The sequence below is a fragment of the Heterocephalus glaber genome, unplaced genomic scaffold, assembly GCF_053883595.1.
Source record: "Heterocephalus glaber isolate CG9 unplaced genomic scaffold, H.glaber_assembly_v1.0 deba00001547, whole genome shotgun sequence".
NCBI classification, from domain to species: Eukaryota; Metazoa; Chordata; class Mammalia; order Rodentia; family Bathyergidae; genus Heterocephalus; species Heterocephalus glaber.
This window is the reverse complement of record NW_028258340.1, coordinates 176,486-193,877: the sequence shown is the minus strand read 5'-3', so window position 1 is coordinate 193,877 and position 17,392 is coordinate 176,486. Positions and strand designations below refer to the sequence as shown.

The 17,392-nt window shown below is 35.3% G+C and overlaps 1 protein-coding gene across 1 annotated transcript; it reads left to right on the top strand.

Annotated features, from left to right (window-relative positions):
* Positions 1-15,717: 15,717 nt before the first annotated feature.
* Positions 15,718-16,255, top strand: LOC101697909 (AP-1 complex subunit sigma-2). The gene has a single exon (XM_004875315.3). It carries the CDS (start codon positions 15,735-15,737, stop codon positions 16,209-16,211), a length of 477 nt encoding a protein of 158 aa, XP_004875372.2. The 5' UTR covers positions 15,718-15,734; the 3' UTR covers positions 16,212-16,255.
* Positions 16,256-17,392: the final 1,137 nt, after the last annotated feature.

Here is a 17,392-nt window from a genome sequence, read left to right as displayed (position 1 = left end):
TTCATTAGTTTTCCATATGGCTGTCCAGATTGTTCCTCCACCATTTCTTTGTTTTTGTGGTCCTAGGAATCAAATCCAGAGCCTTGCATATGCTAGGGAAGCACTATACCACTGAGCTATATCCCTATCCCTTCAGCACCATTTGTTGAAAAACATAATACATTGAATTGACTTGGCACTTCTATAAAAAATCAATTGGCTGGAATTATTTCTGTACTATCTTTGTTTATTGTAATGGCTCTACCCTTATCAGTATTACTGTAGCTTCTATATTGCTGTAGCATTACTTATTACCACAGATTCCACATGATGTCAGATAGTATAAATCCTCCATGGCTGTTCTGGGTCTTTTGCATTCCCACATAAATCTTAGAATCAGTTTGCTGGTTATTATAAGAAGCCTTCTGAGATTTTGATTCAGATTGAATTGAATCTATAGATCTATATGGAAAGAATTGACATTTTAATAATACTGTGTATTTGTGCCATTACCATGCTGTTTTTATCACTGTAACTTTGTAATATAACTTTGAATCTGGGATTGTGATACCTCCTGCTATAAAGGATAAACTTGAGTCATTTGTAGGCAAATGGATGTGTCTCGAGACTGTAATGTTAAGTGAAATAAATCAGACACACAAGATTAAATATCACATGGTTTCTCTTATATGAGAAGCCCAAAATATAAATAAAGAGCAAAATAAAAGAAAGATAATAGGGAGTAGGGAGATAAATCTTTTTCAAATGGGAAAGGATCAACAGATAGAAGAAGGGAGAAGGAAGGGAGGGAAAGGTGATGAAAAAAAAATTGAAATATGACCATTAAGCCAGTTCTCCACAAAGAATGTTATCATTGTGTACTGCAAACATACTAATAAAAAACAAATAAAATTAAAAGTTAGAAATCAGAAAAAAATAATACTGAGTTTTCATATCCATTAACGGTATTTTTCCAATTATTTCTCTCTTCCAAATTTATTGGTAGATTTTTAAAATCAGAAATAGGTGTTGGATTTGTTGAATGTTTTTATTCTAAGTCTTTTGAGACAAATCATGGTTTTTATTTCTTAATTTGTTAATATGTTCAATTACACTGATTTCTGGTATTTAAATCTAGGATTACTGGAATTGAAATTTTCTTGGTTATGATGTATTTCCATTTCTATATGTCACAGAATTCAATTTGCTAAAAATTTTCTTAACAGCATTTGTATAGCCAGGTGTAGTGGCACAAGCCTATAATCCCAGGACTTGGGGGGCTAAGGCAGGAGGATCTCTGTGAGTTCAAGGCCAACCTGAACTACATAGTGAGACTCTGTCTCAGAAAAAAAAAAAAAGAACATTTGTGTATATGTTTATGTAGGGTATTTTTCTGTAGTTTTCTTTTTTGTATTTTCTTTGTCCACTTTTGGTATCAGGGTAATGCTGGGCTCATAGAATGAATTGGGAAGTGGTCCTTTCTTTCCAAGAGTTGGTATAGAAATTTTAACTATTAAAGAAATTACATTTATTTTTATAGGTCTTTTCAGAAGGAATTCTAGGATCAGATGGCTTCACTGGAAAATTATATCAAATATTAAATGAAGACACAATACCATTTCTATACCAACTCTTGTTGAAATTTTATTGGTGTTTCTCAAATAATCAGCTTCTGGGTTCATTAATTTCTCTCTATTGTTTTTCTATTTGGGATTTTATGATTTCCACTTTTTCTTGTTTCCTTTTCTGCTTACTTTGGGTTAAATTTTCTCTTTTTATAGTGTTATGGTTGAGGCTGAGGATATTGATTTGAGACTTTTCTTCCTTGCAGTGTAAAGTTTTAATGATATAAATAGTCCTCTAAACACTCATTTAGTAGCATTTCATATATTTTGGTATGTTGTTTTTACATTTTTATTTGGTTCAAAATACTTAACTTACATTGGGATTTCTCCTTTGTTTCATACATTATTTACATGTGTCCTATTCAATATCCAAGTAGTTGAGCATTTCCCATATATATTGCCTTATGATTTATAATTTAATTCCATTGTGGTCAGACAGTACTTACAGATGAGACTTTATGCTCCAAAATGTGCTCTATAGTTATAGTTTCATGAATACTTGTAAATAATGTGCATTCTGCTATTTGTAGCATAATGTATAAATGCAAATTAAGATTTTTGACAATGTATTTCAGTCTTTTGTAGAAAGGTTGATTTTATGTCTATTAATTTTATCAACTCTGGAGATGTACTGAAATGTCTAAAGTTGTGTTTTTGTCTATTTCTCCTTTCAGTTATACAAGTTTATTCTTTTCTGCACTGAAGTTCTCTTAGTGGGTACACAGCAGTAGGACTGTTATGTCCTCTTGTTGAGTAGATACTTTTATCATTATGGGGTTATTCTGTTCTAGAATTCATTTTGTTCCTAATATTTACATTTTATTTTTAAAATTTAATTTTATTGCAACATTTTAGATATACAATATAATGACATTCATCATTGGAAATTTGCACCTTTACATAATCTCTCTTGGTTCTTATTTTTCCCCCTTCCTCTGTCCTCCCTTCAACCCCTCCATCCCTCTCTGTTTACAAAGACTTTGTTTCCATTTTTTCATATTCCATTGCCTTCTTTCCTTTTCCCTACCCCTCCCACTTCCCCTTCCCCCTTGCCCTTTTTCTTCCTATTTCACATTATCTATTATACCTTTTAGTACTTATTTACACTTTCAGTTTCTCATACTAGAGAAATTATACGGTATTTTTATATCTGTCCTATTTATTTCACTTAAGAGTATCGCCTCAGTGTGCATCCATTTAGCTATAAATATCTCTAATTTATCATTTTTTATGGGTGAGTAGTACTCCATTTTATTTTTTAAAAACCACATTTTCTTTATCCAGTCTCCAGTTGATGGGCATTTGGGCTGTTTCCAAGTTTTTGCTATTACAAACTGTGCTGCTGTGAACATGGGTGCAAAATATCACTGTGGTATGATTCTTTTAATTCTCTGGGGAAGATACCCAGCAGGGGAATAGTTGGGTCAAATAGAACCTCCAATCCTAGTTTTTTGAGGTACCTCCATACTGATTTCCACAGTGGTCACACCATTCTACACTCCTACCAACAATGGAGAAGGGTTCCTTTCTCCCCACAGCCCCGCCAACATTTGTTATTGGTTGATTTCTTGATAGCAGCCATTCTTTCTGGGGTAAGGTGGAATCTCAGTGTTGTTTTCATCTGGATCTCTCAAATGACCAGTGATGTTGAACATTTTTTCATATATTTATTTGCTGCTTTTACTTCTTTGTCTGAGAAATGTCTGTTCATTTTGAGATGCCCAGTTTTGAATTCAGTCTTTATATTTGAAAGGTCTGATTTTTTTGAGTTGTTTATATATTCTAGATAGTAGAACTTTGTCTGAGAAACAGCTGGCAAAAATTTTTTTCCCACATTGTGGGTTGTCTCTTCATGCTGTTGATGGTTTCTCTTGCTGTGCAGAAGCTTTTTAATAAGAGGAGATCCCACTTGTTGATTCTCTGTGTTAGTTCACGTGCGACTGAGGTTTTGTTCATGATATCTTTTCCTATGCCAATGTCTCCTAACCTCTACCTAACCTCTCTCTCTCGCAGCCTGTTTAGTGTTTCTGTTTTAATATTTAGATCTTTAATCCATTTCAATTTCAGTTTAGTGCATGGTGAGAGATATGGGTCTGGTTTTAATCTTTGGCAAGTTGAAACCCAGTTTTTCCAGCACCATTTATTAAAGAGGCTATCTTTACTCTAGTGAGGGTGTTCGGCTCCTTTGTTGAAGATGAAGTAGCTTAGTGTGTCTAGAGTTATTTCTGCATCTTCTAATGTGTTCCACTAGTCCCCGGGTCTGTTTCTCTGCCAGTACAATGCTGTTTTTTATCACAATAGCTTTATAGTATAGTTTCAAGTTGGAGATTGTGATACCCCCTACCTTGTCTTTGTTGCCTAGAATTTCTTTGGCTATTCTAGGGCTCCTCTTGTTCCAAATGAATTTTTGGATTGTTTTTTCATGGTCTGTGAAGTATGCTGCTGGAATTTCAGTTCGGATTGCATTGAATCTATATAGCAGTTTTGGAAGTATGGCCATTTTCACTATATTGGTTCTTCCTACCAGGAGCAAGGGATGTCTTTCCATTTTCTGATATCATCTTCAATCTCTCTTTTCAGAGTGCTATAGTTTTTAGAATAGAGGTCTTTGATTTCTTTCATTCGGTTGATTTCTAGGTATTTCTTTTTTTTTTTTTTTTTTGATGCTATTGGGAAGGGACTTGCTTCTCCAATTCCTTTTTCAGTGAATCAGTTGTTCGTATACTAGAAAGCTATTGATTTTTTTGTGTTGACCTTGAATCCACCTACTCTACTGAATTTAGTTATTAAGCCTATTCAGACTCTTGGGGTCTTCTATGTAGAGTATCATGTCATCTGCAAATAATGACAATTTGACTTCTTCATTTCCAATCTTTATTCCTTTTATTTCTTTCTCTTGTCTAATTGCCATGGCTAATATTTCCAAAACGATATTGAACAGGAGTGGTGATAGTGGACATCCTTGTCTTGTTCCTGATTTTAGTGTGAAGGATGTCAGTTTTTGACCATTTAGTGTGATAATGGCTGTTGGTTTTTCATAGATGGCTTTTATCAGATTGAGGTTGAGACCATCTATTCCAATTTTTTGTAGGCTTTTTATCATGAATGCGTGTTGGATTTTGTCAAATGCTTTTTCTGCATCTATTGAGATGATCATATGGTTTTTGTCCTTGCTCTATTGATATAGTGTATTACACTGATTGATTTGCATATGTTGAACCATCCCTGAATCCCTGGGATGAATCCCACTTGGTCAGGGTGTATGATCTTCTTGACGATCTTCTGCATTCTATTTGCCAGTATCTTATTAAGGACTTTTGCATCTATGTTCATTAGTGAGATTGGCTTATAGTTCTCTTTTTCGGTTGGGTCTTTCTCTGCCTTGGGGATCAAAGTGATGCTTGCTTCCAGGAATGAATTTGGGAGTATTGCTTCCCTTTCGATTTCATTGACGAGTTTAAAACAGGAGTGGCAGTAGTTCCTCTCTAAATGTCTTGTAGAATTCAGCAGTGAAGCCATCAGTACACAGGCTTTTCTTAGTTGGTAAGATTTTAATTACGTTTTCGATTTCATTGATTGATACTGGGTTCTTTAGAATTTTTAAGTCTTCTTCATTCAACTTTGGTAATTCATACGTATCCAGCAATCTGTCCATTTCTTCTGTGTTTTCCATCTTATTGGCATATAGGTTCTTGGCGTAGATATTGATGATCCTCTGGATTTCTGCTGGGTCCATTGTAATTTCATCCTTTTCATTCCTAAATGCATGGATTTGGGTCTTTTCTTTCCTTTTTCTGATAAGGTTGGCTAAGGGTTTGTCAATTTTGTTTATTCTTTCGAAGAACCAACTCTTTGCTTCATTCATTTTGTATAGTGCTCTCTTAGTCTCCATTGCATTGTTTTCTGCTCTGATCTTTATAATTTCCTCCCTTGTATGAGCTTTGGGTTTGTCCCGCTCTTCTTTTTCTAGAAGCTTGAGGTTCACCATCAAGTTGTTTAATTGGGCTTGCTCTGTTTTCCTAATATGAGCATTCACTGCTATGAATTTTAGAATTCTATTTTATTCACTTCATTTTTCTTTTGATCTGTTTTAGCAAGTATATATTTCTCCACTATATATGTATGTATATAAAAGAGATTTTAGGCTTATAGAAGAGTTGTAAAGATAATAGTGTTGCCATATACCCGTCACTCATCTTCCCCTGATGTTAGCATTGCATATAATCCTATTTGATTTTATAAAAATTTACAATAATATTAATGAAACTACAGAGTTTTTCAATATTTTCCCAGTTATTTCATTACTGACTGCAAGTTTGGGAGGCTCCCAAGACCATCCTTACTAGGAATCACAGAACTCTGAAAAGCCACTATACTCACATATTTTATTACAATAAAAGGATACAGACTGAAATCAGCAAGAATAAAAAGGTGCAGAGGACAGAGATTAGGAGTGGCCAGGCATGAAGCTTTCAGTTGTACTGTCCTAGGGTTCATGCAGATAGTAATTATTTCTTCTAGCAGTCATGTGTTGCCATGCATGAAACATTGCCAGCCAGGAAGTTTATCTGACTCTTGGTGTCCAGAGCTTTTTTTTTTCCCCATTAACTTTATTCGTACATTTTAGGTATAAAATACAGCTACATTCATCATTGGGATCTTGTACCATTACATGAGTCTCTTGGTTCTTATTTTTTTCCCCTTCCCTTGCCCTCCCTTCACCCCCTCCACCCTTCCCTATTTGCAAAGACCTTGTTTCCATTTTTTTCCTCTTCTCATATTTTTTCCTTTCCCTTTTTTTCCCTTCCCCTACCCCTCCCAATTACTCTGCTCTTTTAGACCTTTTCTTCCTGTTACACAATATCAGTTGTACATTTTTTATATTACAATATTAAGATCTAGGAGACATTACCACAGATTTAACAGAATTTAAAAGGATATAGAAAGCATATTACAAAAATCTTTTTTGAAATAAATTTGACAACTTCTAAGAAGTACCTTGGAACACAAATTAATGAAACTAACTCTGGAGGAAATATAAAATTTGAATAGCACCTATTAAAGAAAGTATATTCCTAGCTTGAAAACCTACCTATATGACAACAGCAGGCTCATAAACATTTTAACTGATAAATTATATCAAACAATTAAAGCAGAAAAAAGAAGGAACACTTCTCCCCTCATTTTAGGAACTCAACATTGTGCTAATCCTAAAACTGGATAAAGATAATAGAAGAAAAAAGTATGAACATAGATGGAAATTTGTTTAACAAAACAAACTATTAGAAGTCAGATCTGACAGTATGTAGAAAGTGGTTTTGTTATAGGGATGGCAGTGTTGGTTCAGCATTGGAAGATCCACCCCCAAAAGTCATCATTTTAACAGAGGAAAGGAAAAAGCCATATGAACTTGTCAGTAGTTGCAGAAAAAGTATTGGACTAAATTCTACAGCTGTTCATGGTAAAAGCTATTAGGAGACTAGAAGTAGAACAGAAACCTCTCAACAGATTAAAGACATGTACTCCATACTTCCAGGGAGAACACCTTTTATGAATGGAGAAAGATACAATGCTTTCTCCTTAAGGTGGGGAACAAGGGCAGATATGCTTACTCTTTATCTGTCATTAAACTTTGAAACCTAGTCCCCACCAAAATAGTCTGGCAATAAAATGACACAACTAGGATAGGATTGGCACGGCAGAAGCAAAATCTTTATATGTAGATGAAATGATCATCTACAGAGAAAATACTAAGAAATCTCTAGGAGCCCCTAGAACTTGTACTTGAATTTAGCAGGATTAGAAAACACAAGGTATATATAAAAATTCAGGTCTGTGTATACTTGCTATAAATGAAGAATTGAATATTGAAATTTAAAAGTTATGTAGGAGTACAAAGGACCTAGAAAAGTTAAAAAAAAAAAACAAAAACTGTGTTGGAAGACATTTAGTACCTAATTTTAAGACTTCTTCTAAAGCTACAGTAATCAAGGCAGTGTTGGTGTAAGGAAAGACATATAGATCATTGGAATAAAACAGAGAATCTAGAAATAGAACCACACATATATGGTCCACTGAGTTTTGAAAGATTATTTAACATTAGCATTTTATAGAATATAATCTCAATTCAAGAGCCGAGGAAGAGATAAGTGTTTTCAGCAAATGGCACTAGAACACCTAGTATCTGTATATAAAAAATTAACCTCAACCCTTTATTTCCATACATGAAAATAACTTGAAGGGATCTATGAACCTAAATAAGAAAGCCTAAAAGTATGAAACTTTAAGAAGAAATTATCAGGGAAAATATTTATGAATTCAGGGTAGGCAAGAACTACTTAGGATACAAAAGACATGATGTATAAAAGAAAAAAATTGATAAATGAGATTCCATCAAAATTTAGAACTTTAAATGACATCATTAAAATGAAAAGTCCTTAAACAGACCATATTTCCAATGCATATAACCTATGACCAGAATATATAAAGAACTCTTACAGCTCGTTAATAGACAACCCAATTAAAATGTAGAAACAAGAAGATGATAAATAGCCAGTATAGCACAAGGAATGGTGTGCAAATCTAGAATCAGAAAAATACTAATCAGTACAATAATAAGATTGAATTATACACTCATTAGGGAGATGAAGTTCAAAGTTTTAAAAGCCTTGTCATGACTTTTTCTTTTTGTTGGATTCTCCCCCTTTGCGTTTAATTTGTCACGCCCAATGGATTCATTCTGCTGGGTTTCCTGGGGTTGTGATCCTCATTGTCTTTTCCTAGGGTATTGTCTAAAATTTTTTGGAGTGCCGGTTTGGTATTCATGAAGTTCCTGAGGTGCTCTTTATCATGAAAGTATCTTATTTCTCCATCAATTTTGAAAGATAGTTTTGCAGGGTACATCAGTCTGGGTTGGAGGCTGTTTTCCTTTAGGGCTTGAAATACATCACTCCAAGCTCTTCTTGCCTTGAGGGTTTGCATTGAGAAGTCTGCTGTGATTCTGATGGGCTTTCCTTTGTATGTGATTTGTTTCTTTTCTCTCACTGCTTGTAGAATTTTGTTCTTCTGTTGGATTTCTGGAATCCTAACTATTATATGCCTATGTGTAGAATTTTTTTGATTAAGGCTAGCTGGAGTCCTATATGCCTCACTTATCTGTGTGTCAAGTTCTTTTCCCCTGCTTGGGAAGTTTTCTGCCATCACTTCTGTGAATTGTTTTTTTATGTCATCTGCACTCTCTCCTCTTTCTTCATTGACTCCAATCATTCTTATGTTATTCTTCTTTGCATCGTCTAGCAGCTGCTGGATTGATTTCTCGTGTTCCCTTACAATTTTAAAGCAATTTTTCTTTTCCTGGTCACTAATTGCAATCTTTTCTTCTATATGTGAAATTCTATCCTCACATTGGTTCATTCTGTTGCACAGCCTTTTCATGGAGTTTTTAATCTCTTGGAAATCTGTATCTGTTTTATGGATTCCATTTGTTTCCTATGTTGGGATTCCATCATGTGCCTCAGATCCTCTATTTTTTTATGTGTCCGCTCTAGATTTATTAATCATGTCTTGCAGCATGAGCAAAATCTTTGCTGTTATCTGAGTAATTATTTCTGATTTCATTTTTCCCAGATCCTCTTTTGTTGCCAGTTCAGAGAGTCCAGGTGGTTGAGTATCAGATTGTTCCATCTCGTTTCCCTTTGGGGTTGCTGTAGGTGATCTGGAAGTCTGTTTTTGAGGCTTGTTTATGTGTTTTCTCATTTCTACGGGGCGGGGGAGTACTTCTGGCATCCACGTGGCTCACCTTCTCTGCCCTAGGAGCTTGGGATAGCAGCAGGGGAGCTTTCTTCCGGGTTCTGGGACCACCTCAGCTTCTCTGCCCTAGGAGCCTGGGATGGCGGTGGGGGAGCTTCCTTCCGGGTGCTTGGACTGGCTGGGCTTCTCTGCCCTGGGAGCCTGGGATGGAGGCAGGGGAGCTTCCTTCCAGGTGCTGGGACCAGCTGAGCTTCTCTGTCCAGAGCTTTTATTGAGAGCTGCCCACATATACATGGCTGAGTGCCTGCATGGCTGACCTTAGTCTCTAGCCCCTGCAGAGGTTAAGCTTATACTGCATGGCTCAAAGTCCCTATGTAAACGAAGACATGTATAAGATAAGACATTCTGAAGAGCTTAGAGGTTATCTGTGGGAGACAAGATAGGAAGACTGAGGCCTAATTGGCCCCCTTAGTGAGAACTAAAAAGAAAGGTGGCATCCAAGTGTATTGACATGCTTCAGGGAAAAGTAAAAACAGCAGAGATCCTGTTGTTTACTCAGATAAATACCATGGAGGGTGGGAGACAGATGAATCCTGTGTAACTCTAATTGCTTGTACCCATGTCTGAGTGAATAAAGCGTGGATGTGCCAGTTGGTTGGGGCTCTCGGTTGAAGGGAGACAAGAGCCCCCTTGCCCTCCACATTTTAACCCAATTCTGTGTCTCTTCACTTTTCATCCTCATCACTCCTTGGTCTGGTTCTAGCTCGGCTGGCTCCTACAGTTACCTTCTAGGAGCCAGGGATAAAGTGGAAAATCTTTAAGTAAGATTGATCCTTTATTACACCCTGACCTTTCTCTGTTCCAGGACCTAATCCAAGTTATCACATTGCTCTTAGTTATTGTGTTTCCCTAAAGTATTCCAATCTGTGACAATTTTTTGGCCTTATTTTTTCTTTCATGATTTTGGCACTTTTGAAGAAGAATCATGTATATTATAGAATGTCTCTTACTTCGAATTTGTCTGATATTTTATTATGAACAGATTAAGGTTATGGATTTGGAGGACGGCTTTTCTTGAGACTATGTGTCCTTTGCATTGCATTATTTCAGGGCCTAGATGATATCAACATGATTTACTAGTGATGTTAACCTTATCACTTTGTTCTGGTGTTGTCTCCTGAATTTCAGTTAAAAGTTACAATTTCCTTTTCTTTGCAGTGCTATGGATGGATGCCAGGGTTTTGCACATGCTGAGCTATAGCCTAGCCCCTCTTTCCACACTTTTCATTGGAAGTAAGTCCTGTTTATACCAAAATGTAATGGAATTAAGCTCCAGCTTTTGGATGGAAAGGTATCAAATAGTTTGTAGTCATATATTAAAACTACCACAGGGGAGCTGTGTGCAGTGGCATGCCTCTGTAGTCTCAGCTACTCAGGAGGCTGAGGCAGGAGAATCAGTGGAGCTCATGGGTTTGAAGTCAGCCTGGACAACACAGCAAGAATTACTTTCAATTTCTGTGGGTAACCTGTTTCTCCTTAAAGATTTTCCCAGAAGTTTTAACATTCATCAGCGGAGCTTGTCTTCAGCAACTATTGCTGTTTTATTCAAATACTGATTTTTTAATTTCACTTATTGATTTCACGGGTTTTTTTGGTTTTTTGTTTTTGGTACGGGGGATGCAATTCAGGACCTTGCACTTGCGAGGCAGGTGAGGTGCCGCTGAGCTAAATCCCTGGCCCGATTTCACATTTGTTAATTGGGATTATTCTGTAAGAAGACTTGTCCGTTCTCCATTTATTTATTCATTTATATTAGAGTAAATGAATAGACATCTATTTTATTACTTGTTTTATAATCCAATATTACTTATCATGTGGCACAAATTGTTATAGTTTTGGCAATTGTTAGATCTTTCAGGTTGGCTCTATGTCTCTTACATGCCCCCATCTTTTTATTGGGAAGGACATACTTCCTTAGTTTCTGGAACTATAAGACAGTCCAGACTTATCTTGCATTCTTCCTGTCCCAGACCTATAATCAAGTATTTTATTTCTCCACGGAGGTACATAGTTCCCTCTGCTGGAAAATGCCATTTAGAAATCAAGCTCTTAGCCAAGTGTGGAGGTTCAATGTCTGTAATTCCAGCACTCTGGGAGGCTGAGGCAGGAGGATCCCAAGTTCAAGCCCAGCTTGGGCAACTTAGTGACTTAGCAAGACCCTGTCTCAAAATAAAAAATAAAACAAGGACTGGAGATATAGCTCAGTGCAAAACAAACAACCTCCAAAATCAAGCTGTTCAATTCTCAGTGAAAATAACAACAACAAGCTGTTGACATTAGGTATGTTCATTGCTAATGGGGTATCACTGCTACAAATGTCACAGAGGTAGGAAATACATGTGTGTATTCTAACTCATGTGAACATTATTTTTATTTTTTAGCTAGCAATTTGCATTGATTCAAAAGTAAATATGAGTCCATATTGATATCTCTGACTCAAATCCAGAACCACAGGGTTCCTTTTAGCCAGCTGCCTGCCTTTGTTTATTGTACTTCTTTCTTTGACAGTTAGGGAAGAAAAAACAGATATATTGTCTACATTTGTGTGGGCCTATTTGGAGTTCTCTATTCTGTTCCACTGACCTATGTCTCTAGCTCTTTGTTAATACCATACTGTTGATTACTTTTACTCTATAGTGAGTCTTAAAATTGAGTAGTGTGAATTCTCTTTCAGAATTATTTTGGCTACTTACTCGTTCACTATACCAATTTTAGAATCATCTTGCTGTACTTGTTAGGGTTATATAGAAGACAGAACAAATAGGGTAGATATAGATATACAGAAATATGACAGGAGACTTATTAGGGGAATTAGTTCTTATAATTATGGAGGCTGAGAAGCCCATAACAAACTATCTGCAAGCTGGAGACCCTTAGGTACTTGTAGCATGCCTCATCCAAGTTTGAAGAACTGAGAACCCAGGGTGAGAGGTGCTGTTTTCATCCTGAAGTCCAAAGGGCAGAGAGCATGGAGTTCTAATGTCCAAGGACAGAAGAGTGTATCCCTGTGCCAAGAGGAAGACAGAGACCACTTTTCCTTTTCTCTTTGTATGTTCTATTTAGGCCTTCAGCTTATTGATGGGACCTACTTACACTGAGAGTGGATTGGTTCTACTTAGTCTGTTCATTCTCTTCTGGACACATCTTCACAGACACAGCCAAAATAAATCTTCACCAGTTCTCTAGGTATTCCTTAGTCTAGTCACGTTGACACCTAAGATTAACCATCAGAGTAGAAAAAATATTGTTGGGAATTTGATCTGGATTATGTTGTATGTATATATAATGTTGGGGAGAACTGATATCTTAACTATATTGAATCTTATGATCCATGAGCATAGTCTCTTTCCATTACTTCTTTGATTTCCTTCATAACATTTTTTACTTTTAAGCATACAAGTCATGTGTGTGTTAAACATTCATTTTTTGTGATACTGTATGTTATATTTTTAAATTCTGTTTTTTCACAGATGGCACATAGGATATAATTGGCTTTTTATATGACAGTGTATCATGAAAACTTGTTAGTTCTAGGAAATTTTTTGTAGTTTTTAAAAAACTTTTTTTACATAAAAAATATCTAGAAATAGAGTTTTATTTTCCTTTCTGGTCTGAATATCTTTTATTTCTTCTTATCTTACTGCCTTGTCTAGGATTTCTAGTGTAAAGTTGAATAGAAGTAGACAGAAAGGACATCCTGACCTTGTTTCTGATTGTAGGAAGAAAGCCTGCAGTTTCTCACCATTCAGTATAATGTAATTTATGGGTTTTTGTAGATGCCATTTATTAGGTTAAGGAATCCTCATTCTATTTCTAGTTCACAGGTAAGTCTTTTTAAACCATAAATGGATATTTCGTTTTGTCAAATATTTTCTCTACTGAGAAAATTATATACAGAGTGTGTCAAAAATGTATACACACTTCAGGAAAAGAAAAACAGTATGATGTTTTTTCAACAGATGGTGTTACCTTTGTATGGGTGACCCTAGAGGATGGTATATCACAGAAAACCCACTATGCTGCTGCCCCTTAGAGAAGAAATTGAAAATGCATGTGCAGCAATCTCAATGATCAAGGTTCCCCAAGCAGCAGTTCACCATATTCATAAATGTCTGGAAGCTAATGGCCACCACTTTGAGCACCTCTTGAAATTGTATAGGCCAAAGGTAACTTGTAATCTCATGATGTCTCAGTAAATTTAGTATTAAAATATTTATACAACTTTTTCTTTTCCTGAAGTGTGTATATATATTTTTGGCAGACTCTGTAGTTTGTCTTATTTATTATTTAGTTTGTTAATATGGTGAATTACAGTGATTTTCAAATATTGAGACAGCTTTACATTCTTGGCATCAGTGCTTCCTTGTTGTGGGATGTATATATATATACATATATTCTTGTATATATATATTATGTTCTTGTATATCTTAGATATGAATATGTATATATTAGATATGAATATGTATATCATATGAATATATCTATATAATGTATATATGTGTACATATATACATACGTATGTATATATAATTATATAACATATTTGTACATATTCATACATATATATAACACTTATATTTTGTGAAGATATTTGTATCATGATCATGAGGGATTTGGTCTGCATTATTATTTTTCTGTTGTAATTTTCTCTGGTTTTGGTATTTGGGTTGTACTAGCCTAAAAAATGAGTTGGGAAGTATTCCCTCTTTTCTTCTGGGAGAAAGTTTATATTCTGAAATGATGGCACGGATGTGAAGAAATTGGAATTTTCATGCATTGCTTGTAAGAATGTAAATGTTGCAGCCTCTAGGAAAAACAGTTGGGAGTTACTCAATATAAGCACAGAATTACCATAAGACCTATAAATTCTACTCCTAGCTACATACTCAAAATAATTGAAAACAAGTTTTCAAATGAAAACTTATATAGCTGCTCCTCAGCTTACTATGGGGTTTATTCATAAGTTGAAAATAGCATAAACTGAAAATGCATCTAATACCCATAACCTGCCACACATCCTAGCTTAGCAACACAGCACTCTACAGAGTTGTCAGTTGTTTCCCCTCATGATCACAGGGCTGACTTGGAGATGCAGCTTATTGTGCTGCCCATCATCATAAGAAAGGATCAGAGTGAATACTGCTAGGTCAGAAAAGAACAAAATTCCAAATTGAAAGTATGGTTTCTACTAATGCATATCATTTTCACCACTGTAAAGTAAAAAACATATCATAAATCAAACCATCAGTAAATCCTAGTACTTAGGAAGCTGAGGCAGGAGAATTTCAAGTTCAAGACCAGCCTGTGCTACATAGAAAGTTCAGGCCAGCCTGAACTACATAGCAGGATCTTGTCTCAAAAAAACAAAATTGAAAAAAAAACATTAAATTTGGAACCATCTATAAACTAACATTCATGAAAGCACTATTCCACGATAGCTAAAAGATGGAAACCAGTCAATGAATGCATGAACAAAATATGGTCTATCCATACAATGAAATATTATTGTCATAAAAGGAATGTGTCATGGATACATAATACAACATGGATGAACTTTAAAAATATTATGCTAAATTAAAGAAGCAAGACACAAGCCACATATTTTATGACTTAACTTATATGAAATATTCAGAATAGTCAAATCTCTAAAGACAGAAAACACTAATTATTGCCAGAGTTGGGTAAGGGTTTCTTGTGAGAGAGGGGTAGAAGGTGGCTGCTTAATAAGTAGGGTGTTTCCTTTTGAAATGATGAAAATATTCTGAAATTAGATAGTGATGATGGTTGCTCAAATCTGTGAATATACTAAATGTCATTGAATTATACATTTTAAAATTGGTGAATTTTATATTTATTATAATAAAATGCATCATATATCAAAATACAAAACATAAAAGCATAACTTTTCTAGAAAAAAACATGGAAGAAAACTTTTTGATCTTAAAGTAGCAAAGATTTCTAAGATGCAAAAAATACAATCCATTAAAAACTTGATAAATTACATTTCGTGAAACAACTTGTGTTCTTTAAAAGGAAAAAAAGCCTAATCTTGGGATAAAATAATGGCAAAACATGTATCTGACTTGTATCAAGAATTTGCAAAACAATTCTCAAAACTCTATAATAAGTAAACAAACCATAAAAGTGAGCAAAAGATTTGAGCAAACACTTCACCAAAAAGAACAAATAAGCTCCTCACAGCAACAGGGCTTCCCTTCCTCAGCTCGGCGCCAGGGGCTCCCCCGCGGCGCCACCGCCGCCGCTGCCGCCGCCGCCGGCCGATCCTCACTGTGTTTGTGGCCCGCGGCCGCCAGGCAGTTTATGTTGGTTTTTAGTCGTCAGGGAAAGCTTCGACTGCAGAAATGGTATGTCCCACTGTCAGACAAAGAGAAGAAAAAGATCACAAGAGAACTTGTTCAAACCGTTTTAGCAAGGAAACCTAAAATGTGCAGCTTCCTTGAGTGGCGAGATCTGAAGATTGTTTACAAAAGATATGCTAATCTGTATTTTTGCTGTGCTATTGAGGGTCAGGACAGTGAACTAATTACCCTGGAAATAATTCATCCTTACGTGGAATTACTTGACAAGTATTTTGGCAGTGTGTGTGAACTTGATATCATCTTTAATTTTGAGAAGGCCTATTTTATTTTGGATGAATTTCTTTTGGGAGGGGAAGTTCAGGAAACATCCAAGAAAAATGTCCTTAAAGCAACTGAACAGGCCGATCTCCTGCAGGAGAACAGAATACGTATCACAGTAGGAGTTTCAATGAGTGATCTAAGAAAAAACCCGTACTAGAATACATGCTGGAGTGCTGACATGCATCAAAACGTAGTAGGATATATGAATTCAGTTGACATTTATAATTTTGTCAAGCTTGTTATAGTTTAGCATTACTTAGAAAGCCTAAATTACATTAAATCCCAAGGGATAGTCCCAATTATTTCATTAAACTGATGCTTTCATAAGGAATTTTGCTCTGATAGTGATCAGTCACTGGGGCTTGTAATTTATTTTCTACAGAGAATATTGAAATAGGTTTAGAGGTTCACAAACAAAAAGATATTTATTAAATACTGTGATTTGCTAATACCATCAATAAAGTAGAATTTCCCTATGAAAACAAAAGCTTCTGTAAGGAATTGAATTGGGGGTTGTTTGTTATTAATATTTATTTTAATTGCTTGCTGTTTAATTTCACTACTATCTTTTCTGAGTGGAGAAAAACGGGCAGCTATCTCCTTAAAATGTTTATGACTGGATCTTATCCTCAGATATTACTGTATTTAATGGCTGTATAAATGTAGGAATGTTATTTTTGGAGGGACAGTTTACATGCTTTTGTAGCCAAATATCTCAGAGTTCAAGCTTGAATAAATATAAAATGGAATAGACAGAATTTTCCATGTTATTTCAGGAAATTGGGGCAGGGGCAGACAGGATCAGTTTAAACCCCACTTCAGGTTACCTTTTTTGCCTTGTTGATGTGAGAAACATCTTGTGAGATAAATTTGTAGGTATACGCATTTAAATAGTTTTGTTTGGAGAGTTCTCTAAAAGTCTAATTTGAGGATTTAAAAAAAATTAATATCTTTATTTTCAAAGTCATATTCATTGGACTTACTGTTTTGTAGCTAAGTGAACAGTTAAAAGCCTTTATTGTTATTTAAAATACCATATGCATGACTACTTCCATTTTTCTCTTGGAAGATTTTCCTCTAGGATCCCCTGCTTCATGTGATAAAATCCTGATGAACTTAAGATACTGGTGGAAGGATTTATTCTGTTTTTTCAGTTAACTCGGCACTGACTAGGTGACTTAAACTGAAGATCTTTTCAGAGTATTACTAGTAAATATAAATAGGATATTTTTGGGTGTAGGTGATCACCTTGTTTATCATTATATAAAGTTATACAAATAAATCTGAACTCCTAGGCATTAAGAAGTTACGTGTTTAGCCATAAACCAAAGAACAAAA